This window comes from Xiphias gladius, chromosome 21 (genome assembly GCF_016859285.1).
Source record: "Xiphias gladius isolate SHS-SW01 ecotype Sanya breed wild chromosome 21, ASM1685928v1, whole genome shotgun sequence".
NCBI lineage: Eukaryota > Metazoa > Chordata > Actinopteri > Istiophoriformes > Xiphiidae > Xiphias > Xiphias gladius.
In genome coordinates this window covers 29267599-29294417 of record NC_053420.1, presented here as the reverse complement: position 1 = coordinate 29294417, position 26819 = coordinate 29267599, and the positions used below count along the sequence as shown (strand labels likewise).

General features: G+C 40.5%; 1 protein-coding gene across 6 annotated transcripts in view; it reads left to right on the top strand.

Moving 5' to 3' along the window:
* iqsec1b (IQ motif and Sec7 domain ArfGEF 1b) overlaps nt 1–26819 on the top strand; it is a 207579-nt gene that overhangs the window by 157836 nt on the left and 22924 nt on the right. The window contains exon 1 of one of the 6 annotated variants that reach the window (XM_040159456.1): nt 23211–23362. The exons of the other annotated variants lie outside the window; for them this stretch is intronic. Within the exon in view, the coding sequence (XP_040015390.1) occupies nt 23298–23362 (65 nt within the window). The 5' untranslated portion in view covers nt 23211–23297. Of the gene's footprint in view, nt 1–23210; nt 23363–26819 lie in introns of those variants that run through there. 6 annotated transcript variants of the gene reach the window in all.

The window sequence follows — 26819 nt, the reverse complement described above, 5'->3', positions numbered from 1 at the left end:
TGTAGCTTCTCTGCAGCAACATGCATATTTGAACTATTGGCTACAACTTTGAGCTCCATCAGAATCAGCTTTATTGGCCAGGCATGTGAACACACTCAGGTACATAATAATGTTCTGCAAATACACTAAATTCCTTGAAAGTCTTCACCACATATATTATATGAGTCAGACATGGATGTAAACAGACATGGATGGAAACTGCAACTTGATTGGTTGGGGATGCAGAAATTCCAGTTATTTACATACACTGATATTAATCTCGAAAATAACTCATGATCTTTGTGCCTTCCCTAAATCTAACAAACCCTTTAGAAACCAGTGGCATCTAGAAACTAGATATCTCATGACTTGAGCTGATTATTTCATTCTTACATTTGTGTGTATTTTAAGTTAATTTCCAATTTTTTACACTCTATAGCATTTGCTTTCTAATATTATATGTGTTTTTTGTATAGAAGAAATTGTAGAAAAAATGACCACTTATCAAAAGGTTTTAAGCAAGTGGTACTGATAAAGTACTACCAAGAAGGAAAGAGAGACCAAAGTATAGTCAAAATAATGACATTTTTGAACTAAATCTTAAATTGTTTTGTATTGATAGAGAATGCTGCATTTACAAGTAGTACAAATCAAACTAAAATATATTTTTATAGTTTTAGTGTAGTTATTTTTTTTTTTACTGATTCAGCTGGGTCAGCCTGTGTTTACCCTTACAGGTGAAACCCAGGGCAAAAAAAAAAGGCTAGATTTTACCACTGCTGAAACATTTTTATAATTTTTCATTATGTCTAGAGAGATTTTAGTAAGTAAATCCGACTGAAACGCTGATTGAGAAGTGCGTACTGTGCCCAACACCGCCACCACAAAATCTACTGCATCTTTCTCTTCTTCCGCCTGTAATCTCTTTCCCGCTAAAATCCAAGTTGCTTTACAACTTTTACAACACAGAGGAAGTGACTGAGAGCTTCGTTCTTACACAGTGACCTATTAATCACACTCCGATATATTGATTAGATGTTGTGGAGTGTCGTGTGAGGGTGTATTTTATCTGAGGCTGACATGAATCGACCCTGGGGAGGAATTTTCAGCTGTAATGGTTTAGCAAACTGTAATGATGAAGATGACTGAACAGAAAGGCGTGCAGCATCTCAGGAAGTGCAAGAAACAGAAAAATATTCTGTAATTGCGGAGTGCTGAGTGTTTTATTGAAAGGATTTTTTTTTCTCTTAAATAAAAAAGAGAAACTGCCTTTCCGGTGAAAAGTGATACCCAACCACTTCAAAAACAGACAGGAACTTGATAGCATCTTTTTGTTCTTATCCAACCTTTACAATTTCCTTGTAACCAAAGGAATAGGATGAGATGTAGAAGGCCAAAAGATTCTCATTACTTTCCTCTGGCACACAGGTCTGGTTTTGTTTGTGTCCATCTGCACAGCATTAGCATAATCAAACGCTGCTTCATGTTGAAGTGTGTGAAACAGTGCTACTGATCCCTCGCGATGTCACAAGCTGTCCTGCCTTCAGAGGCTTATGGAGGAAAGGTAACAAGCTGCTTTATCCTCATTAGCATCATTACATTATGACGCGCCTCCAGCTATTGTTGTCATTCCCTCTGTCTCCGCTGTTTTCCTGCCCTTCCCGACCTCAGTGGAAACCACACAACGTAAATGTTATTGAATTTGCAGGAGAATTTGCGTCAGCTGTTAAAGTTTTTTTTTTTTTTTTTTTTAACTTCAGTAATATTTGTAAACACAGGAATAAAATGGGCCTTTACTGACAAACATGGAACATTTTTTAGGGTCAAAACTGTCACTGGCTGGGTTTTGTAAAGTCTCATTTTATAATAATTTTTAAAAAGCCTGTAAAAGTGCATTTCATTTCACCCTGAACTTAATTAAATATTATAAATCAAAAACATAATTTAACTTTTTTACAACAATGCTATTAAGATAATCTTGAGAAAAATGAAGTAATCAACTTATCATATCGTTATCACTTGTTTGCTACCACTTTCAGTCTCTACATTAAACAAACAGCTTTGTAAGACGGACATTTTTTCGCAGGACGCAGAGACTGGCAAGGGAAGCTTTTAACCTCAGCAGTGTTTTTATAGCCAAAGCTGAACTCGAGCTAAACGAGGACGCCACCTGTCAGAAGGAGCCATTAGTTGGAAATCCCATTACCAGTAATCCTATAGGCCCGGTGGTAAGAGCGGAGCAACTAGTCTCGACTCTCTCCCTCGGTCTCGCTGCTCGTACCTCCTGGCACTGCCAACAGTTGTGCTACCGCATCAGGCGTCTTGGCGAAAGGCCTGTGAGTGCCAGGGTTAGAAGGGGGCACGATCCCTGGCAAACTTCCTCCCAGGTGGATAAGAGAGGCTTGCTCGGGATATTAATGCCACTCCATGCCAGCTGCAGTTTACAGTCGCAACAGTAAGTCTTATCTTCTAAGGTCCTGCCTTTCTTCACAAAAATACTTTTCTCTGTTGGTTTAACTTCCCTGTATTGTCAGATACAGGGCTGCATGCTTAATCATCGGCTTGTTTTTCAGTAGGTTTTGACAGATTAAACAATGTGTAAGACATGAGATAACTTTTTTTTTTTTTAGACCTGTGTATCTGTGCTGTGCTGCTGTGTTGTAGTAGAGGATCTCAATCTATATGAGCCATGTGGACCAAGTACCCAAAATTGCCATTGAATGTGTGGTCAGATTTCTCATTTTTGCTTCTACCTTAATTCCTATACTTCATGTATGACTGTGTGTGTTTAAACAAAATGTTTGCTAAATTTGCTAACTTAAACTTTTGTCAACTGGAAACATGACCAGGAGTCTACAGCCGTGCTCAGAGCTCTGTGATGCCGTAATTAAGCGCAGAGATGCTTTTACCTACATGCTAACGTCAGCATGCCAACACAGTTACAGTGACAATACTAACAGAATGATGTTTAGCAGGTAATAATGTTAACATGTTCACCATCGAAGTTTAGCAGGTTAAGCACAGTACAGCCACGCATGATGGCAGTGTCATTCGTTTTGCAGGAATTTGGTCGTCAAATTTCAGATGACACCCAACCCTTAAATAGCCAGGCTGTAATGTGAGTTCAAACCACCACATGTTACGGAAATTCGGACGAATCAATCTTGCCACTTTCCACTTAACGGCACTTCAGTTGATTTCAGTCAGGCTTTCGACAACTTGGTGATGTAACCAAACCCTTATTCCACTACAAAATGTCTCCAGAGCTCTCCTACCAACAGTCATCATTTTTGTAACTATGTTGGTGATCTGTCCCGCACTTAAACCAAGTAGTTTTAGTTTTTACCATAATCACAGAGGGGAAAGATCAGAAAAACATACATACATATATACATACAGTGTATATCATTTTTGAAGAACCTGAGAAAGTAATTTATTCAGAATGACTTGTTGAACTAAATGTATAGTTGTCTTTGCCTGCAACTCCTGATTTGAATCATGATTTTGCCAGTCTTCAAGTGTTTTATATAGACAGACTTCTCAAACGGCTGCTTGTGTTTAGACAGCATTTAACATTTGAGAAGTCTGGCCTCTTTGGGATTTTCTAAGAAAAACATATTTGCATTCCTGGTATTTTGTTCATAGCTGAGTTTCGGTAATTCGGTACCAGAACTCATCTATTGTATTCTCAATCGTATCAAAAAATCACCATCAGGACCACTATTTGTGCTCAAATCTTCATGATATGTAAATAAGGTTACTCAGTAATCTTGTGTTATTGTGTGATTTGGTGATGGGGCCTTTTAGGGAGGGAAAAGCAGAAAGTAATCCTTATCTCACAAGCATGATGATTTTTGTCTGCACTGCTGCTTGTGTTGTCACAATCATAATTTACCCTCCTTTTTATTTTCTTCTTCAATGCGAAAGAAGCCTGCACATTTTCCCTGCAATCAAACTCAAAGCAGCTCATCTCAATAATTACCACGCCTTCACCCAGGGAGGAAAAAAGCCAGTCAGTGAAATGACTGAATTGAAAACCTGTACTCTCTTGGGTCTCACTGTTGTGTCTCTCGCTATGAGAAACAAGGTGCAGAGACAAACCTTGACCTTGCCGCAGTGCCAGTGAGAGGCAAAGACTCGCCCGGCTGCATCAGGCTGGACACACAACTCTGCTGAGAGAGAGGGGGTTGGACAGAGAGATTGAGAGAGAGAGAGAGAGAGAGAGAGAAAGACAGAGAGTAAAGTGGGGAGGGGCCGAGACAGTCATGTGGAGAGAGTGACAGAAGGGGTGGGGGGGGGGGTGCGTAGAGAGAGGCTCAAAGCACAGGAGGCAGACAGAGAGAGGGTGGAGAGGGCCTGAGCTGTCTCTCTGTGAAGCTGGAGGTGAATGTGTAAGGATGGTCCCCCACTTTCATCCTGCCAGTGTCGACTGTGTGCTGGGCTGCTCGCTGTCTGTCTCTGTCGGTAGGGCTGCTGCTTTCACTTCTCATGTTTCTATTTTATTTTTATTGTTCTAATGTTCTGTTTTGTTAGAAGCACTTTTGGCATGTGTGTGTGTCCTGTGTATGAGGTGAGAATAGGAGAGAGGATTGCTGCGGGCATACACTCCGTTTAAACCCGCTGCCCAGGCAGGTGTCTGGCAGAGATGACTGCAGCAGCTGCACTGGCATGTCCCCCGCCACCCTCCAACCCTCCAGCCATTCCCTCTTCCCATCTCTCTCCTGTAGTCTGATGTCATGGCAGCTGATGTTTGCGCTGGAGGACACCCACAGCTAGCTGCAAACTAGGGCTGAAGGGACGTTTCAACTTCTCAGACAGTGCCTGACTGTTGTTGTCCTTTCTCGCTCCCCCCTCCCTCCCCAAGCCTCCCTCTCTCCTCCCCCTTCATGCAGAGGCTGTTGTGTCCTTCAAGCAGCTTTACAGACTGGAGGGGACATTGGTTGTTGCTTTTTTTGTTGTCTTTTTTCTCCATCCTGGTTCCTTGGGCTCTTTTGTTGAACAGTGGGTGGCCATGTGATGACTCCCTATTGATCCTTTAAACAGACCCAGGAATAGTTCATTACATCAGGCTGCTCTTTGCTGACCTAGACAGCATTCATCTTACAAAGTTAGCGGGCTTTCTGTGCCATACTCCCCATTACTGCAAATTAGATGGAGGGTCACTCTCAGTCACTTCTTTGCCTTACAACATTTCTCTTCATCGTGCATATCTTAATATAGAGTAATTGGTTTTAGCAAAGCACACATTAATTCATCAATAATGAGTTTGGGGCTCTGGCCCACAGCGCAGGATTATGTGTGACTTGTGTGATCTTGTTGGATATAATTCCATCTCTGAGGCCAGAACTGTTTTTTCGGTTCTTGGTTTATATCTTCAGGGGCAGGATTTTCAGGTTGGGTAGATTATGCATTATTAAGCTGCTTGGTATCAGATGATTCTACAATGATGAAATCCTCTGTGGTTATGAATTAAAATGGGCTGAGCTGTGCTGTTGTTGTTCTATACTGATGAGAATCTATGTGTAGTATACTGAATTTACCTTTTTAATGATTTTAGATTCAGTATATCACATTTTGTCAGGGCGGTTGAAATTTGTTTTTTTGTCCAACATTAACAAAAACATTTCCTGCCTGCTTTGAATCTGCAGCCCGGCCATCCTCGGCAAAACGAAACCGATGTTGCGAAAAGTGTTCAGAGAGGATAACACATCCAAATCTCTGCTGGATGAGCCGCTTCCACCAGTGAAGTGAAGTAAAGCATTTAGGCTGTTTTAATGTAAAATACATCAGCGTGTGTTAAATAAATCATCGGCCCATCACAGGAGTTTTCAGGTGTATCCAGAGCAGACGAGAGGGAGCCAGGAAGCTGTGACAAGCGTCTGATGAGTCATCTCACACTGCGTTTCAAAGGCATTAGGTAGGGCCCGGTCGGACAGGGGCTCACTTTGCTGGCCTGTCATTCTTTATCACACCAAGGAAACTCCGCTCCGGGATAATGATTCTGATTTTAGTTTGCTAAGGTTGAATGGAATCCAAATCTAAGATATGGAGTCAACGAATCTGCAGCATGACCCTTTTTTATCTTCAAATTGTAGTCGTCCCCTTTGTGTTTGAATGAGTGAATTTCATGTGGCTGCTAGAGTGATGTCTTATTTCACATGATCAGTATAGGTGGGTAAATCAGATACCAGTTTTGTTTGTAGAACTCACTGAATATGAACATCGTCATTCTTTTTTTTTTTTTTGGAAAATCTTGTGGTGTTTTCAACAATCTCACACTACTTAATGAAGTATCTTGACATTGTTAGCACCCAATCACACCAAAACATGGTACCCTAGTATCCATTTGGATGTCCTCTCGAAGTAGGTGGTGCTGGAAGCTTGGTGACCTAGTGACCATTTGTGGGTCATGTGTTGGCCACCATTTTTTCATGGCTAGTTTTGTTCTTGGCAAAATGGCATTGCTTCTCATTTGACAGAATAGGGTTTTTTTTACAATACAATTGGCTGGTGTGACACAGCTAATTAGGGCTGTGTATCAAACCTCCAAACTTTCAGTACCAATCGAAATGTGTCTGTAGCATTGGGTATTGTCAAGCACTGAAAGTTGGCTTTGAAAGTCTGGTCATACTGGTAATCTTACTTACTATATCCTACCCTTTGAATAAAAGATTTATGACAATTTTAGACTGTTACAGAATGGCTAGACAGGCCGAATAGTGTAAGGCGCACGTCAGTTGCAAAGCAGCAGAAGCTTCAGTCTTTCACTGTCTACACAGGATGCAATCAGGCACAATATGGAGGGTACTGTCGGTCACCATCCAAAACACAAACACTGTGGTTACATTCATAAAGATATGGTACTAGATATGGTTTGGGTTGCGATACCCAGCAATACAATTAATATGGTAGCTTCCTCCATTGTGTGTTCCTCAAAGGTTAGCACTGTCACAGTTTGCAATTGGTCATTGGCACAAATTCACATCCAAGTTCAGAAAATTTTAACCCTGCAAGAAAGCATCTCTGAAATTTATTAGCGTGGTCCAAATCTGTGAAGATAAAAATAAATTGAAATCAACTGATTTTAGTCTGAAATTTTTACAGTTGCTGGTGTATCCAGGCTCTTATTCCAGCAGAAAAGTCTTAGAGAAGATATTGTATCATTTTTTGGGTCTAGAAAGCATCTCACTTGCACATCAGAGACTGCACTTCTTGTTCCATCTCCTACCACCAGTCAATGCCATTTTTTGATCATTTAGGTAACCTTTTCAACAAGTCCTCCAACCTAAACAACCAAATAGGTCATTTGTCCCTACCCTATGATATAACCCATAGGAGGGTTTCATGGATTTGTGCCCCTACAGGCAGCCGGCATACCATACCGACATCATCAAAGTTACAGTGATAAACAAGCTGTTAAACTTAAGGAATGGTCATGGTTTGGTTAGGATTAGGCACATTAACAACTTGGTTAGGTTTAGGGAGAGATCCTGGTTTGGGTTTAAGTACTTAATTGAGGTTAGAAAACCTTTGTCATCATGGTTACAATAATAAACATTGATAAAAGTAGCAATGTTGACCATCGGTTTGAACTGGAAATGAACAGGCCCCATGCCAGCTCTCCTATGTCAAAGGCCTGTTTTTTGTTGGCCCGTCCATCCAACCCACCTTCCTCCTAATGTGGACTTTGTCACTCTTTATAGAAAATCACCTGACCTCCTCCTTTGCTCCCGTCATAATTACCACGTACACTAGAGGTCACATAACAATAAAACATTACTATGGGTTTACTATAGGATGTTTTTTAGAGGACAGTCTCAATTTTTTCTTAACCTTAACCAAGAAGTGTTCCATGATTGCTGAGCCATTACCCTTATAAACAGTACTTGTATAGGCCTAGCTTTGTCATGAACCTGAAAAAGAGTTTGAACCACAAACAAACTGAACATAATACTAAACTGAAGGCAGTTGTCCTCTGTACACGTGCAGTTCTCTGCCTCTCAGATGCCCAGTGATAAGATGCATGGTTCAGCCAGTGTGTGATGCGGATTACAGGCTGTTTAGGCATGCCCAGAATTGGCCCACTGGGTCTCTGGGATTGGTGTCAACAGGTTGCCATAAAGCCTGGTAACGTGGCAGGGAAAAGCTGCAGGGGATTATTCTGCTGATGCTCGCTCTGTCTCTTCCAATTATTACCACAATTACTGTCAACAGACATAAAATTCAGGATATGCTGTACACTGTGAACAATGGTGTGTCATAGTGTTTTAGTTTCAATAGTACAACAAGGAAGCAGTTAGTCATGAGCTATATCTGCTAAGAAAAGACACTGCACAAGAGAATATTCTACATTTTGTTACAGGTTTCCATTGAAATGAAATCAGGCTGTTACTGTAATTGTGGGGCAAGTTAACAGACAAATCACTTGAAATCACCATTTCCACTGAAAATTTGGGTCTGTAGAGAGCCCGCCATATCTCCTTATGAAGAACATTACTTTAACCTCAGATCAAGGCAACCCACGGCTTGTGTCTTCTGCTCTTAGTTAGTAACAGCTCTCACTGTCGTATGGCCACTTCAGGGAAATTAGTTCTACTTCTGAGAGGAATGATAGGTCGTAACTGAAAAACTGTACTGTATTTATGTATATAGATGTGTTTCGTATGTACATGTATATCAAAAAATTCAAAGATATAAGTAACTAATATGCACAGAAACATAGATTTATGGTTTTGTGACTGTGATTAGCATCTTCAAATGGGATGTATTTAAATAATGTGTCTTTCTGCTCATAAACTGAATGGGGCTTTCATAGTGGGCATACTTTTCAAGGCCAAGGAAAATGGAGACTTGAATTTGTGCTTTGCGCTCGACATCCTTGGAAAAGCTCACTCACATAGTGGGGTGCATAAAATGTTCTGTCTCTCTGTTTCAGGATGAATATTATGGGTTTACCCTGGTTCATTTCTGCACATAAATTTAAAGGGCAAGTGCTATAAAAGCCAACCATTCAATAAACTGGAGCTTGAGTTGAGTTTTGCCCCGGTGTCCTGTTAGGGATTAAGGCACCGATCATAAATTGCAACATATCTGGCTTGACTTCGGTGGTGGGCCTTTGTTGCATGTTCTCTCTCCCCCCTGATTTCCTGTAATTTCTCTACTGACATCTTTCTAATAAAGGCATAAAATGTCAAAGGGAAAGAAACCTTTTCCCTAACCATGAATTTGGTTATACAGTATCTTCTCATTGTTGGACAGTGAAATATCTCCTATGTTTTCAAAGGTGTCTCCCATAATGTAGCTGAAAGTACGTAACCTATCAAAGGGGTAGAGCACATGGTATAAGAATGAAGTTGGTGTTGTGTGTTTTTCCAACTGTAGTAAAGCTTGTGCTTGTAGCCAAACGGCCCATGGTGATTATGGTTTGGCTGCCGGCTTTTCCGTGTGTTCTCACCAAAGGAAAATCCTTCCAGAGACAGAGATGCTCAACTTCCAAGCACTGGAATGTGAAGATGCACCACGGGATGCACCTTTGGATTCCAGCGTGACTGATTGGAGTTATTTGGATTTCATGATGAGCAAAGAACTGTTCATTTCCAGGATCTTGTTGTTTGACAGTCCAACGAGAATTTTATTTAATCCCTACAGCATACTGGGGTCAGAGTGTTTTATACTGTGCAATCCAGAAGGGTGGGTTTACTACACTGGTCCAGGTTGGCTCACAACTGCAGATAACATCACTAAATTAACTTGAACTGAGAAATTACAGTAATCCCAACCCAACTGGCACTTAAACAATTTGAACAACAATGAAAAATATTTACGGGCTCTATTTGCTCCATGACACAGTTTTAGTTGTTTCCCCGAAAGAGAATATCTTGTTTGGAGATGAAAAATTAGGTCTTCATTGTTTAAACAGTTAATGGCCCAAAATTCCTACAAGAGTATTTTTTCTAAATATAGGGGCACTGAACAGCAGTAACAACATAGATTTCCTTTTGAAGGTGATGTAGTTAAGAGACCATTCTAATCTTTCAGAGACAGTACAAACAAAACTGCAGTCTTAAATTTAGAAATTTATTGTGGGATGGCAGCGGACCACAGAATTGCGAAGTATAGCATAGACCAGAGCAGAGGCAAAGATACTGTGTACGAAAGGGACGCATGCTGTTCTAAAAAGTTGGAAGTTAGTTATTGTATTTTGCCCATTGATTAAAGTACAAGGTACTTTAACACCATTAGAGTCCGGCTGCAGCAAATTGCGTCAAAAATCGAACTCTTTCATGGAGTCTTAACTCAGCATCAGACTCGAAGTACCAAAGTTCGTCACATTTAAGAACTCCTCCTTGATGAACACAAACACTGAATTCAACTTCTAATTGTTTATATGGTGTCTTGAATTCCTCAGTGCAGTTAACGCGTGACAAATTTAAATGGCTTCAGTTCAGTTCCATTACAATCTGGTCATAATCTCTTTCCATGGAAAGGAGGCATCACAGTTATTTTAGATGTAAAGGTAACCTCAGGGAAGGGAAGGGAGACACAGTAGGGAGGAGTCCTCCTACCTGGCGATTACTTTAACACTGGCAGGCCCTGTCAGGCCATTCAGTTGGCAGATATTCACCACATCCATGCCCTCAGGAGACAGGAATTCCTGCAATTCTTCTGCAGAAAAACATTATTGTGTTCGAAGAATATTTGCCCTTCGGAGTCTGGCTGGGACACCAACTGGCATCTTCAAAAAACAGTCAAAGGTATAGTAATTGTCAGTGCTTCCCCCCAGGTCTCTCTTTCCTTCACTTCCCCACCTACCACTGTCAAACTCCGGTTGAGACAGAGTTGGTAGGGGATCACTGCACTAAAAAGCTGCAGTGAATGGTTGAAATGGAGGGCCTCAAGAGTAGTTTCTCGAAAATGACGACTGGGGTGGAGTACGAAAATGTTCCTTCTCATTCTTTTTGATGTGTTGTACGGTTCATCTTTGCATCCTTAAAAACAATTATAGATCCATTCTCTTCATGACATCCATATTTTTTTTGGCTTAGGCAAATAGCTTCTGCTGATTGTCCAAATCATATTTCACTGGAATAGAAAGTTGCTGAGATTTTAGTGTTCTTCCTAGACATAAATGAAACTGATCCGGTCAACTGTGCTGAGGTTGTGTATTAAAGGTCTTTCAGGGTTACTTCCCATACTGACACATGGATGAGGTAGGTTAACTTTACTGATAAGGCATACCGTGCATATTCTGTAATCCATTTAATAATCGGGATAATCATTTCCAGGTAAATGAAGCATAATCATTTATCTTCCTTTTCTTGCAAAGGCAGGAGTCAACACACCTCTCACTCCCAGTAACATGAGATAATTTACTGCTCTTTCTGGGTAATGTTTTTTTTTGCACTACAGCAGAAATACTCTCATGTTTGAACACCACCCTGCTTGTCTGCCCAGATTTGTCCTGTTTTGGAGGTTTAATAGAGGCATCTTTTTAGACAGCAGAAACATCCTTGACGGGAGCGCAACAAGCTGACGCATGTTGTCTGTACAGTGAATTGTGGAGCAGAAGGGCTCCTCTGTCTGGAGACATGGAGAGGAAGTGTGGGTTCAAAAGGTTAGCAGAGGTCACGTCCGAGGCGGAAGTGTTCAAGGGGAGGAAAATAGATCTCTATGGACCGGAAGAGTCCATCAGGGGTCTGTTCATCACAAGGTGTAAGTGCTAAGGATATATTAAAACACACAGTAAGCATTTTAGTGGCCCCTGCTCGGCTCCTGCTTGGCCCCTGCTTGCCCTAGATATATAGATAGATTCCTCTTAAATGTTATAGAACCTAATCTTCACCACATGCTGAATAACATACTGTTAGCATACCGATAGCAAACTAATAGTATGTGTTGTCTTAAATTTCTGAACCAGTTAAAAGAATTTTTCTGTCTTAGTTACTCTGACTACCAGTGTATATGTTGGTACTATGGGACCTGCTTGTGTTGCTTATAAAGACTAATATTGACAGTTTTGCCAGAAGGGACTCACAATTAGTCTAATTACAAATGCTGCACAGACCTACAGAACAGAATATGCTTAGCAATATAGATCGTAAATGCAAATGGGGTGTTTACTGGCTAAGCAAAAATTTGATGTCACTGAGCAGAACTTAAGGTGGCCGTTTGTAAGCCTGCATCAGCAAATTTATTTGAAATAAATTATGCAGATTGAATGTTAACATATGTTAGAGAACTCAGAAATATTAGGGAATACACTCAGTGCAGGCAATAAATGGGATTCATATAATCAGGCTACAGCATTAGTTTTCTGTGTCTGTAGATAGTGTAATGTCTTTTAAGCTCCTTACTGATAATGAATCAGGGTGAGTGACATACTCTACAGTAAGAGTGAGAATTTCCTCTACTCTAAAGTTCATGATTTTACCATTTGAAGGGCAGCTAAAATCTCACCTTTGACATAGTTATAGTTTATAACATTTCTATGGCTAGCCCGCCAGCAAGTAACAACTTATTTACAAATCCAGCAGACAAGAAGCAACATTTGCATTTATTTCATGTCATGTCTACGTCCACCAGGTTGATAGAAGTCAAATATTCCATTGTCTTTTAATCCTGAGAAAAACGGGCTCTTTGTCTGCAATATGTGTGACTTTCTACACTAGCTAGTTCCTAACTTTGTCCATCAACAACTTTGTGCTGGGCAAGTAGCTGACAGTGGATTTTTTACAGCTTTTTTTCACTGAACGTAGTTGATGAAAGTAGTGGAAATGAGCTTTACTAAATGCTGTAAAATAAACCATAAAGATTGTCTAAAAGTGAATAGAAAGCTCCCTATAGCAAAAGGGAGCTGCATTCAGGTTATAATTCTTTGTTTTTTTTATAACTATAAGACACCTTTTACACTTTTTACACATACTATAGACCTTTAATTGATTAATCTATAAAATATAAATAACATTTTTTTAAATTATCATTAAAAAAGTTGATTTGTGGAACTCTTAAGTAATGTAAGGGACTATGATTTCTTGTAGAATACATCATGCTAGTCAACATCAGAGTTAAATTCGAGAAAATGTGCTTCATGCTCTGTCACTCTGGGAGTGACTACTTCCCTATTTCTTTAAGTTAACCCAGGGTGTCTATTCACAGGAAGACAACGGAGCTCCCTGTGTCATCTGCTGCACCATTAGACAGGTTATGTGATAGCATGTTTTCCACTAAATAAAAAAAGAGAACAATTCTGTGTCAGCTGAGTGACAGTCACACTAATGTGACGAGTGGAAGAGATAATTATAGAATAAAGCATAGCATAGAGTTTCAGTTTTGGGAGGGTGCCATTGAAAGTCAAAAATAATCCCCAACCAGCCAGGGTAATCAAGTGTGTCACACCAGGCTGCCACTCCCTTCCCCTGACAGGCAGGCACACACAGCCAGCACAATGCCATTACACAACCTTTCTTCCATTTCAGCCTCACAGTTCTCCTTGGCAGAGGTGAAAAGTCTAGCAGGAGGGCAGAGGGACATGCAGGAAAGAGAAAGGCAACCTTTATTGCAGATGCCAACATCAACCTCGCCCAGACCCAACGTGTAGACAGAGGTGCTGCCTGTGGTTCAATAGCCTCAGTGTGTGTTACACACCACAGAAAGAGGGACGGGACAGGAGCTGGCAGGGGAGAGTCAGGCAGGGTGGTGCTTACTAGCCACACTAACCAGAACTAGATCCACGTTCCACTGGAAATCCATCAGTGTGAAGGAGAGGAGTCCTGATGTTATTACCTGTTTGGAAATTCTTTTCTGGAGTTTTAACTTTACAGCTCCAGTCAGATTGTACTAGGTCAAGACAGCCCTGGAGTCAGCTGTACTTAATTTGAGCCTCTGTACAACAAAGGTAGGATTATGTCTGTCATGCTCACAGTAATCTTGTGGCTTGATTTGTTTGTTTGGTAACCTCTGGTATCTATGACACCTTTCACTTCAGCAGTTTACTGCCGGTGTAGGTTACATGCACTGCTGTGCTAACACCTTGCTTATTTTCATTTCTTTTTCTGTCCTGTCAGTGACATTTTGGGGACTACTCTGTTAGGCATGAACCAGATGGGTTTGGCTCTTCCCCTTGTGTTCCCCCCTACAGTTTTCAGTCCTGTGCCTTGCAGCAAATGATGTACAGCTGCTCCTCCTGAGCTCTCAATTCCTTACCCCCGTCTGGATAAAACGTCCTTGAAAGCAGCAGGGGCAGCAGGTGAATCCATAGCCTGTCATGACCACTCAGCTAGGATCTCAGACTCCGTAATTTTGCCCTGATGGTCCTGCTCAGAGTGAACAGCAAAGGGTTCTGCCCATCAGTCACTTTGGCAGCAGTACTGCCCACTCCGTGCCTTTGATGAGCAATGGATGGCAGGAAAGGGACATAAAGAGGAGAGAGAGGAAGAAAGAAGAGGTGGGGAGGACTTATGAGGGTTATGCAGCTAATTCAGCATTCATCCATTTCTCCCTTTTTCCCTTTTCAACTCTGGCTTGGTTAGTCTATCATACAGCTGATATGTTGTTGGTGATGGTTGGAGGTGGGGAGTTTAGAGTCACACCACCCACTTCAGGACACCATTTCTTATAGTGTTATCACAATAGGTGGAATTTAAGAACCCCTTCAATACCTTTGCTGAACATTTAATCCAGTATTGATTTTTATATACTGTACATTCAGAGGTTTCACCCAATGAGTTTTTCAAACTGAAATGTATTTTCACCTCTAGAGGGTGTAAATGTGCAGACTCTAACAGCTACAAGAAGAAGAAAAAAGTTGGAACAGAGGGACACAGTTTCTGCATAAGTGTGTGGAACATTCAGGGGATTGAAAACTTGGCAGCATTAAACTTCTCCACTCCACGTGGAAATAAATGCTATTTCACCCTAATGGTTTGATGCACCTGGTGCCAGGAACAAACAACGTAACATACAGAGCTGATGACAGACCAAAGACAGACAGAGTCCAATTCGAGGTATTTGTGTAGCTGTGTTGCTGCCCCACAACCTTGGAACCTCAATAAAAGAAAGAAAAGAAATCCCATTAAAACCTCAAACCACATTTACAAACCCCTGCAAATGGGAAATAGTTGCAGCAATGTTGTCAAAACAAACTTCACTAATGCAAGTAACCACCACCTCAGCATCTCAGTGACTATGTCTCGCTGTCACACAAAAATTTGGGAGCAATTACACCAAGCCTCTTTGATTTGGAATTCTCATACTCAAACTATTTAAATTTGAGTGTTCACTCCTTTAATGTGGGTTAAATGGGCAAAATCATCATGTCTCACAGTGAGACAATGTAACTTTCCTTCCTTTCCCTCTCCGAGACTACTTTGCTGTTATTAGGACTCCAATGTTTTATTGATATAAGGAGGCTGATGTTAAAATTTGATACTCAGCAGCTTCTTATGCCTGGGAAGTTCGGCGGAATAAAGGGACTACAAAGGAAAAACAGCAAGGACTCATTTCCGAAGTCAGTTATTTTCCCATGTGTTAATTGCTAGTATTAACACAAGACATTCAACATAAGAATTTCAGTTATGACAAGATAAATTACAATAATGAGCTTACACAGTTGATCATGCCACTTAAATCTGTAACCTGATGAGATGGCAGCACATATGTCAAAATCTGCCAAAAAATGGCCTAACTATGCCCACTGTGGTTGGAACAATAGATAAAGAATAAATGTGATTGTATCCTTGATATTTGTGTCTGATTTTGTTCAAATTCTGCTTAAATTTAGCAGCGAACTGAGCAAAATGCTCACTGCAACCAGCAAACTCTTTGTTCATGCCATAGTGTTATAACATGAACACTAAAAATACTAATGTAAATTTTTTGGCTTTTCTTCCTTCACACATAGCCAGTGTCCGGCCATTAACAGACAGAGTCTGAGCACACTCAGCCAGGCTGCTCTTCCTGGAATAGCAAAATGTTTATGAATACTGATGAAGCACCAGCTCGTCCAGCACCGCCTCAGGTCTACGTCACTGTGAGGCTCTCATCTGTTTTCAGTGCAAACTAAACATGTCAGGATCTGTTGTGTCTCCTGTGTGATGGAAAGGCACGTCCCGACTGCACATGATGGTTGATGAGTTTCTTGAGAATGCTTCTGCTTCAGGGCATGTTATCTATTACTTCTTGGTTTGCTGAAATCAGATTGCTCCGGTGTTTTCTATGGTCAGAATCTCAGTTAGTTGAACTTCTTGTGCCAGCTGATGATGCAGTGTCACACACTATATCTATGGACGACATCTGAATAATGCGTCCTGTCTCGATTCATCAGATAGCATCACGGTTCAGTAGGATTGTCTGCACAGCATTCAGACCTGACAATAACAAAACTGAAGATAAAAACTCGAATTGTTGTGGAATACAAATACAGAAAGTAAAAGCAGTACCATAAAAGGAGTTATATCTGGGAATGGCATTGATTGATTATTGAATCAGAGGCAGAGCTCTACCTATTTTATGGATTACTTCAAGGATAAATCTGGTTTATTGCAACTTTGGTCTTATTTTAGTCTTTTTGGCCACCTCAACAAGTTCATTGCTGAGATCTGGGCATGCGGCAACATTGCTAAAAAGAAGTCAGATGGGTCCAAAAAAACAAGATCTTATAAAGCCATACCTTTTGGGAAATATCCTCATTTACTTTCTTGCTGAGAGTGTGAGAGGAATGATACCATTTGCCCATTAATAATATATACAGAATTTACAGTAGCCAGCAGCTGTATTGTTTAGCTTAGCATAAAGACTAGAAACTGCTAATTAGCAAGCTAGGGGAAACAGCTTGCCCAGCTGTGTCCAAATGTTGAAAAAAAAACACCCTTGGAGGTGCTGGTTTGTCTACCTTTGGACAGAGTCAGGCTTGCTGTTGCCCCCTGTTTGAAGTTGTGATACTAAGCTAAGCTAACCATCTCCTGGCTCTGACTGCTTTTTTAACAGACAGATAGGAGAACGGTGTCAATCTTCTCACCTAAATCTTCACAAAAAAGCAAATAAGCATATTTCCCAAAATGTCAAAGTACTCTTTAAAATTAGAGATGATGGGGGTAGTGTCCAAATGTCTGGCCAGGGATGCAGGCAGGACTGTGCTCATCAAATCACACACAGGAGGGACAATAAGTTGAGTTAAGTCAAGATAAATGTTATGATAAAAGTTTTTGTAAAAGTATGAATAACTTGCCTCTTAACCTACCTTAATGTCAAATTAATATCTGGTATGACTGACAAAAATTAAAGGTAGTAGTAGTAGTAAATAATTCCAGGCCTTAGGGATAATCAGTCATTTATTTCATTTCATATTACTGGTTTTCCCAGTAGAAAACCAGTAATATTTCTACTGTTTTCCCTAATATACTTAGGCTGGTATGACTATGAATTGGGTACTAAATGTGCATTCTATGTGTTATAAAAAGGTATTAGTGAACCCTGCAGAGCTCCCCTCACTTTCGGTTGTACCTTCTGGTTTTGATAATCTGACTAAACTCTTGGGTTGTTTACATTCTTATCCTGTTACAGCTCATGTTTCTTGCCCCATCAGACTTTGTGGTGGCGATGTCATCAAGTTCCCAGATTCCAACTAGTACTTTAGTGAGTACAATGATATCATACCCAATAGAAATGATGGCCACAACTACAAAAATAAGGCCCAGGTTGTAATAAACTGGAACTACACTTTAAACCTATGTCAGCCTCAGCCTGAGACTGCTCAGTATTTGACTGCTCCCAGCAATGGGTTAATGATGTTGGTTCGGCACTAGAGCTTATAGGCGGCTCAGGAACAGGATGGGGGCAGAGTTACGGTAGGAGGATTAGCAGAGATAAACTGAATACTGCACCCTAGTCAGAGGGGCTACCACAGCAGAGAATACACATTAGACAGATTCAGTGCCATATGGTCATCAACAAAACATCAACTATGTTTTCATCTGCCAGCTCCTGACTGTGCAGCTTGTTGACTTTATATAATGCATATGTATGATTGCACTTAATGGGTACACAAGTGTATGGATTTCTCTCTCCCCTACTCTCTCTCTCTGGTGGACAGGCTTTAGGCTGAGGGGTAGGGCCACCAACTCCCTCTGAAGGCCACACATGGGTGGGTTCTGGGATTACAGGGTTGAACTGAACAGCTTTACAGTTGACAGAATAGACACAGTTAGCCTGCTGGCCCAGGCCTGGGCCACACTGGGATGTGGGTGACGCAGTTGGAGCCTGGCCAGAGCACGAGGGCAGTCTGTCTAGATCTTTGTTTTCATGTCAAAATGAACTTATTCCCCAGTGTCTGTAAACAGGACATGAGGCTTACTCAGGAGATAATTATAAATTTAATGGCATGTTGTTGGTGTGCCCTGCACACTAGTGAAAACATGCTACAGTCTTCTGTCCAAGCTTGATGTAGAGTAATGGAAAACAGCATTTATGGCTCTATTACTGGCTGTAAATTGTTGTTTAATTGCATGCCTGTTTGTGTACATTTGGTTCTCGCTCATAATTAATGCGAAGTGGATTGTAAAAGGAATCAGGTCAAATACAATCTCATATTTCAAGCTACAACAGACACACTCTAAAACCAACCCTGGAAATGTAATTGTTGCCTGGATATTCAGGAGGCATTACATTTCTCTCAAAGCATATTTGCTGTTATAAATTAGTATTATGTAAATGCAATTTGTAGTAGACAAGGCTGTGACATTAAGCTCATTTATTTTTGTCATTTGACAATTATTGTTTGATTTTGCATGAATTCATCATTTGAAGTTAAGATTTTTATGATGTCCAACCCACTTTCGGATATAATTGTTCACATTACGCCAACTTTTTCCTCAGCAATAAGCCACTGAATGTATTCTGTAAATGCCTCTCTATATAGTAGTTACCATTGTTACTGGAATTCCCCTTTCCCACGGAGGATTTAAATAGCATATTCACAGGATTGTGGATTCATAGAATACGATGCGTGTACATTCTGGACGTAATGCAAAAGACAAAAGAGGTCTATGCATGCATTTCACAACATTAAATTGGAAGTTCAGTATTACTAGGGCAAAATTGTTTAGTGTGTTCTTTAGTCTTTTTTTATTAGAATAATAAGTTGATGTAATTAATAAAATGTCATCATTCTTTGTTTGGCTGCACCATACTCCAGTTACTCTACCTCAGTTGCATTTGTGACGGACTTCTGTAGCTGACCCCAGTGGTCAAAATTTCTCGCTGTTACCACCAGTAACCACAGGTATCAGCAAAATAACCCATGACAGAAATGTTAAGGGTTATAACTCTAATCTATTACAGTCCGCCAACCCATGTGGGATAGATAAGTATTTGAAGGAAGCATATGTACATAATTAATGTTTGGCATTTAGGCTCTGACCTTGTCACTCCCCAAAAGGAAGCACCAAGCTTCCTTGTAGGTAGTCCAACAAGGAAGGTGGACTCAAGTAGATGCCGGGGTGGAGGTAGGGCTTTTGAAACGCTATTTGAATAGCAAGGTTCACTACATAAAATATTTGGTGCCATTTAACTGCATATTTGTCAGAGCTACCTGTTCCCTCTGCGTGGTAAGTCTCAGGAAGCTCCTTGTGTTTCTAATCAGCGCTACAGTTGTTTTCAGCCACAAAATGTAGAATCTGGGGAGGTGGATGTGCAGACACATTTGTCTCCATCTAGCCCACTCGCATAAACTGGTCAATTTACTTACCAAGCAGAGCGAAAAAAGTAGTGTCTGTCAGTGACTCTATCCTACCCCACCCTGCTGGTTGAGAACCAGCCTCATGCGATATGTGAAATTCATCACAGGGAGTGGCAAGTTGTCACCCTGAATGTTGAAGGAGGTGGAGAGATTTGGACATTGCAGATTAGGGCCTTTAATGATGGTTATAGTTGCTGACCAGATCTGTGATACCCTCTGTCTGGCCTGCTGAGGAGCTGGAACTGATATAGGGATTAATCCCTTGACGAGGGATCCTCGTGTTTCCGCTTTGGAGTCTAGACAGAGTGGGACAGGTGTGTCTGTAACACAAGCCCTTAAAAGAGCTGTCCTGAGTTGATTCAGATACTCTAGAAGGACAAGCTGCTTTATGAATTCCTCAGTGGCTTTTCCAGTCTGATCAATAGATGATAAACACATGACAAAGCACATAACAATCAATGCAGTGCAGGACACAAGTTATATTACTTTAAGCAAAGAAAGGCAATATTTAACTGAAATTGTCACTACCACATTAAAAATCTTACTTGCATTAAGGTCATATTCATAGAATACACGCCGATCAGCCACAACATTAAAACCAGTAACTGGTTTCAATGTCGCTGGCTTTAATGTTGATGTATAAATCAAGTATCTTTTTAGTTATTCCAGTCATGTACACAGCCCATTTTGGTTTCATCAGGTGTTGTCATCCTACACATGCACCTCAAAGGTCATGAGGTAAACTTGATGCAAAGTGGTGTGTTTGAAAACTTAGATCATGGTTAGCAGTGGTGGAATAATAAGACTTGTTATTTTGGAAAGACAGTAGACAGCTTTTATGCCTAAGGCTGTGAGTAATGAAGTCTATGTTGAGAGTCTCTGAAAGTAAATCTATCAATCTGAAAAACCATATGTATTAACAAACAACTTTTATACTCTGCACCAGTGATTCTCAACCAGAGGTACTTCTACCAAAAGGGTCCTTCTGCAACTTCTCAGGGGAACACGGAAAGACTGAAAAAATTCAAATTACAATTTTGATAAAAAATAATGTATGTACCCACATTGCGTCATCTGTAACAACATCACATGTTGTTAGAACACATGTCTCACAAGAGCATGTGAAAACAAGTTGCAAGCAAGGAAAAGTTAAATACTTTGCTAAAAGTAATGGATAAAGAGTTAAAATAACTTGTTAAAAGTGGATAATCAGTTAAACAGTTAGCTAATAGTAATGGATGAACAGTTGAAGACACTTGAACAGTTGAAACAGTTAAGTAATGGATAAATGGTTTAAATAAATGTTGGTGCTGATGAAGGGGTATTTAAGTTTATCTGATAAGGCATGGGGGTATAGATGACTAACAAAGTAGTAGTAAAGTGTTTGTACTTCTGCTCTATACTGTAGTTTGACATTTTAGCTTTGAGTCTTGGTGTCAGCATGTAAGTTTGCCAGGGAACCAGCAAATACATGGCACGGAATTACTAGGCAGATCAACAGAAACTGTTGTTCGTCAAGAAATAGTTCCTGGTAATCCCCCTAAAACCACAGATTGTTGTTTTTACTGTTTGTTTACAGATTAACCAAACCAGATATGTACATCTTAATTAGTGAGCTTTTGATCACTAATGGTTCCTGTAGGTGTATTTTTTAACTTTGAACAGAGCCTAGCTAGCTCCTTCCCTGGCCCCAGCCCCATAAAGACAGACATGAGAGTGGTATCAATCTTTTTATCTAACAGCAAAAAAGTGAATAAGCATACAGTATTTCCCAAAATGCTGAATTATTATTTAAAAATAAACTGCTGTACAGCCAACACGTGAGGCTGCCAATTGAAACTTCAATTTCATCAGTGTAACGGGACATTCATAGTCCGGTCCAAAAATTTAAAATTTGTCACAAAGCCATGGTTTGTTGATGAGTGTCTCCCCTCCAACATTTGGCATAGATTCAGTCTCATCTATGAGGTAAAAATACATCATATCTCTCCGAACTACTGTCCCTAGAGTCTGGCTAATCACTGTCAAGACAGAGATGAGAATGTCAAAAATAACCCAGGGTCTGATAAAGTCAGCTGTCTCGAACTATCCCTCTCTGCTTTCAGACAGATGTAAGTGGGTGTTAACTGCTGCAGCTTTATGTTAAGCTTCAGAGTCTTGACTGATGCTAAAGGGAACAACTGGCTTAGATAGTGTTGGGCTTGGCTAAATGTTTAAATTACTGTCTTTAACATAAACGCAGATTTGATCAGACTAAAGATCAAGACTTTGTAGCAATTTCATTATTCCAGCTTTGGGCCTTGCAGAGGTCAAATTCTCTGGGACTACTCTCCCCGCGCTAAATGGTTAGCACTGTCCAGAGCTACACCTCCAGAATTGAGAACCAGTGAATTTTTGTCCACACTTTAGAAGTTTTATTTTATAATTAGCTATAATGACCTCTACATTCGTTGTATTTGTCTCTGCTGCACTTTACATGCACCTTCACCATATGGGAGACATTTTGCTCCTTTTTATTAAGCTCTGTAATGGCCAACAAGAGAGGCATTCTTTACCAACGCCCTATTCCCTCTTAATTATATTTAATGTATTAGGATTATTTTCTACATTATATCGAGTCATTAAGAATTTGTTTTCTTGAGGCCAATATGCACCGTACATGTACAATATAGGCTTCACTAGAGGTTACTGCACTAGAGTGCAGAATCAGACAGTTTGAGAGCCTTGCAGTTATGGCTGCTCTCTACCCAAACTAAACCTATCAGCTACTGCTTTACGCTGCATGGTTGCCTTGGCCGATAACATCGTTGGTCCACTTGATACACGCCCGTTGTTTGGATAATGATGTCATTATGCAGGAATGGATAGTCCCCTCATCACTTCACTTCTTGGGCCGAGGCAGGGGAATAGGAGTGGGGGGAAATCACCCTAAACATCAGCAAAGAGATGGGAGGAGATGTGAGTCAAACATTCCCTATTAACTAGGATGTTTGTTCAAAGGACAGCTTGGCGGGTCAACTGGCCAAGCAGCTGTTGCTTGTTCTGCATTGTCTGTTATAGGACCATGGTAGTGATAGTATCGTTTTAGACACTATTGTTAAGCCTTTGATCAGCAGTTCTAAAGTGAAGATTATCAGACACTGTGTATGTCTTCCGTATGAAGCTGAGGGTTGACATCTGAGGACAGTTGTACCGATGTAAAGATCACGTTACTGCAGCCATACCTCCTCAGACACAGCGGCTAAAATGGTATATCCAGGGGTTTCCCCAGGCTTCATCCTTGCCTCTTGCTATTAATAAAGCCTCTCTCTCTCCCATTTTTACTTCTTACTTGTTGTCCCTTCCTGTTTAAGACCCTCTTGATCTGTGGGACACCAGTACTCCTGCTGCCATACGACCCAGTTTCCTATGGAAGAATTCCCGCCCTCTTCCTGAGAACGCCCCTCCTTGCTAGGCTGAAAGAAGGCCAGAGCTGGAGATGTGTCCGAGCCGGGCAGTTAGGCTGTGAAAGCTACACTTAGCCCAGGGATGAAGTAACGGGGATCAGGGTGGCGATGGGTCCGGTGTAGGGGCTCAGAGGGGCAACATGTGGTGTCTGCAGTGTGCCTCTGACAGGACTCAGTCCTTACTGGAGCTGGAATCAGACAGCTGGTAAGCTCAACTTTGAGTGTGCGCATGCTGGTGCTGTGAGTAGAAGTCAGTAATTTTGGTAGTTGCTTTACATGCACTTGCTCACTGATTTGGCTCTGAATTAGTCTTGTGAAGCAGGTTGTAAATTTCACTAATATTTTTTCCTTTATTCAGGCACTGCTGCCAAACTCAACCGAGATCAATTGAGAAAGCATTTACTAATGTCCAACAAACTTGCCTTTGCTCGTTATTGGATAAATTGCCTTTAAAGCAGTGGATTTTGTGCCAGGGTACAAAGCTGCTCATGAAATTCACAGGGAGCACACTTTGTGTAAATAAAGTGTGCTTCATTAGTGATGCAGTAAAGGTTGGTGCTTCATTGATGAGCCAGTAGTCGATTTTCCTGCTGCGTGCCAAGTAAGTGAATGCAGCTGAGTCATATTTTACAGTTCTTCATCCAGTGCCCTCTAACTCATATTTATTCAATTTAAGCTCATTCTAAGAGTTACTCACCTGTGAAAAACATGTCAGACAGTCAGTGTGAATAAATAGCGAAACAAAGAAGCAGAAGAAACAGGTTGTGTGCGCGTGTGTGTGTGAGTGGCATGTTGGAGTAATTAATTCATCACCATGGAGTGACACAGTGAGAAGAAGCTCCACTTGAAGAGCCACTCAGCGGCACAGGGAGGGCATCTCCAGAGGAGGTATTGACACCAGAGCTGTCACCAGCCCCTCCGCTGGATCCATCGCGCCACCTTCTGCTACAAACACATTAAAATTCTATCAGCCAGTAATTTATGCACTGTCATGGAACACTGCAGTACTTTGTGGGTTTTTGAATTGACTAGGTGGCTGTAATCTAACATGGGGGAAGCCGAGGTGCATACCCTAGCATGTGGGTGTAATCGTTATAATAATTTGCAGATACCATTATTAAGTCTTGAAATTTGAATACCACATCTGGCACTTATGTTTGATGGCAGCCTCAAAATATGTATGTATGTATGTGTGTGCGTGTGTATATATATATATATATATATATGTATATATATATATATATATGTATGTTACATACATACATACATATATATCTTGAGGTTAATCAGCCATGCTGACCAATCACAGTTCCTGCAGTCTCCAAATTGTATCTCTGTAGCCCCAGCGAGTAGTAACATGTTTTTATATGTGTAAGCTCACCTAGACTTGCAACTACATCAAGCTTAAGAGTGCACAGAGCAGGGATGGTAAGAGAAAAAGAGAGACATTGTGAGAAAGTGTCCAAGGGTTTGAGAGCACACAGAGCAGGGAATCTGAGAAAGGTTATTACTGTACACTTAAATGGTTAATAGCAAACATGCTTAATACATTTATTAAGCACAGAATAGATTTTTGTTTTCACAAATTAAATTATTCTTTGTGTTTTGTTCTTTTCAAAGAATACCTTATGTGCGCGCAATCTTTATGTGTACTCAAAACGCCCCATCACACACTCAGAATTCAGACACAAATATAATTCCATATATAAGCCCCCCAAATCTAGATTTGGATTTGTGACTTTGGGAGGATAGAATTCTCTTCCAGTGACCGTAACCAGCACCAGAATGTAACTCAGGCAAAAAGGCTTCAATCTACAGGATCTTAATTAGACAGGATGGGAAGTAATTTACCACTGCAGTCAATTCAGAGTCAGTTAAACTTGTGAAATGGGAGTGTTTATATATAAACATTTTGACCTAATGCTACTAGTGGCTTTTTTTCAGTTAGTGGCAAATTAGTTGTTGCCATTATTCTTCTTAAATCACACATTTATTGTTGAAACCCTGAAACAAGTGGAAATCGTTTCAGAGACCTTATTACTTAAATAAAAGATGGACACTGTTGGAAGATAGATCTGGAGCCACAGACCTTTCTGAAACTAATTGTAATTGTGTTTGATAGAAGTCAGTCATGCAGTATATAGTATATGCTTTCAGAGTTCCTGGTAAGCAGTTTGGGTTATCTTCTGCTTATGGTCTGTCTTCACTTAGAAGACTTCAGTGGAAGGCTTTGTAGTATACTGTTGTGGTACTGTGTCAAGTCAAGATCAAACAGAAACCTTTTTATTTTATTATGATGACATTTCATTACATCAATGGATATTAACCCCATTTTCTATCAATCTGAGGATGACTCTCGGTTGACAATGAGTTTCCCTCTGTTTTGAAATATTCTGAGAACTAAAGCCTCTCATTCCTCCTCCTCTGCCCTTTTTATCCATTTTGCCTCTGATTTAAAATGGGATTTTTTTGGGGTGAAGGATATTAATTTTAATGAGGCTGGATGAATGCTTGGCAAAGACAGTAGAAGTCTCTCAGTTGATCAACGGGTCTGACCAAAGTCATCTCTCCCTCTCTCTCTTCCCCTTGTGCATCCTAAGGGAATTGGATCAGTAATGCTTTGACTACTGGGATGACTCAACCTCTGTGTGACAGGAAAAAAGAGTGGGTTCACACATAGTGGGTTCATATATATTGAAATTTAAAGTGTCGCTTATGTTTTGCAGTGAATGGTTTTCCTCAACCACCCTTCCCTGTTTTGATGAGGCTGTTTGTCTTTATTCTTTGATTTTCTAACGACATTGCATAGCTGTATATTGTGTAACTAACAACAGAACATCTTGTTCAGTAACTCGAATGCAACATAAGCTGCTAAGTGAGGACATACAGTAAACATGCCTGAAGTGCTATCAAAGTTTCGGTCTGCGTTTTTAGAGGTATCTGCCTACTCTTGCTTGGAGCTGAGCGCTAAGACTCTCTTCCATCTAAACAAAGGGATATTTACAATTAGACATCCTCTGCTGGAGCAGACATGTTACAGCCCACCCTTCAGTCTAAGGACTCGCTCTGTCTGGCTAGATTGTTCCTCTTTAGAATTAAAGATATGTTGAGGATGCATGGGGAAGAGAATGAAGATGCAGAAAGTTTTTATAATGAGTATCATGTGTCCAGTTCGGATAGAGGTGACATCAAGTTAACCAGCGACACCCTCAGCCTAGGTCACTGTGACTTGGCTTGAAGGCAACCAGTCCTCAAAAATAAAAAACAAAATTATTTGTTTCAATGGCCCTGCAAAATAAATTAAGCATTTTCAGATCTGATTCCCCTTGCCCCTGATATAGTTGTGTATGTCAGTGCCTTCCAAAATTGCTACACATGACAGTTCACATGGTCATTTTGTGATTTGCAACCCCTATGGTTATTGTTAATGAAATAAGATTATAGAAAATTTACCAAAAAAAATTGATTAACAGAAAAATATTTTTAATCATCTCCAATGACATTTACGTTTTATAATTAGGTGACCTCTACGGGTTGTAGTAATTATGACGGGAGCAAAATTTAGGTGACGTTGGTGACGACAAAGTCTTGAGTAGCAAAGAGGTCGGGTGGAATGACAAAACACGCAACTTTCAAACGGGAGACAGCTGTTGGTAACCTAA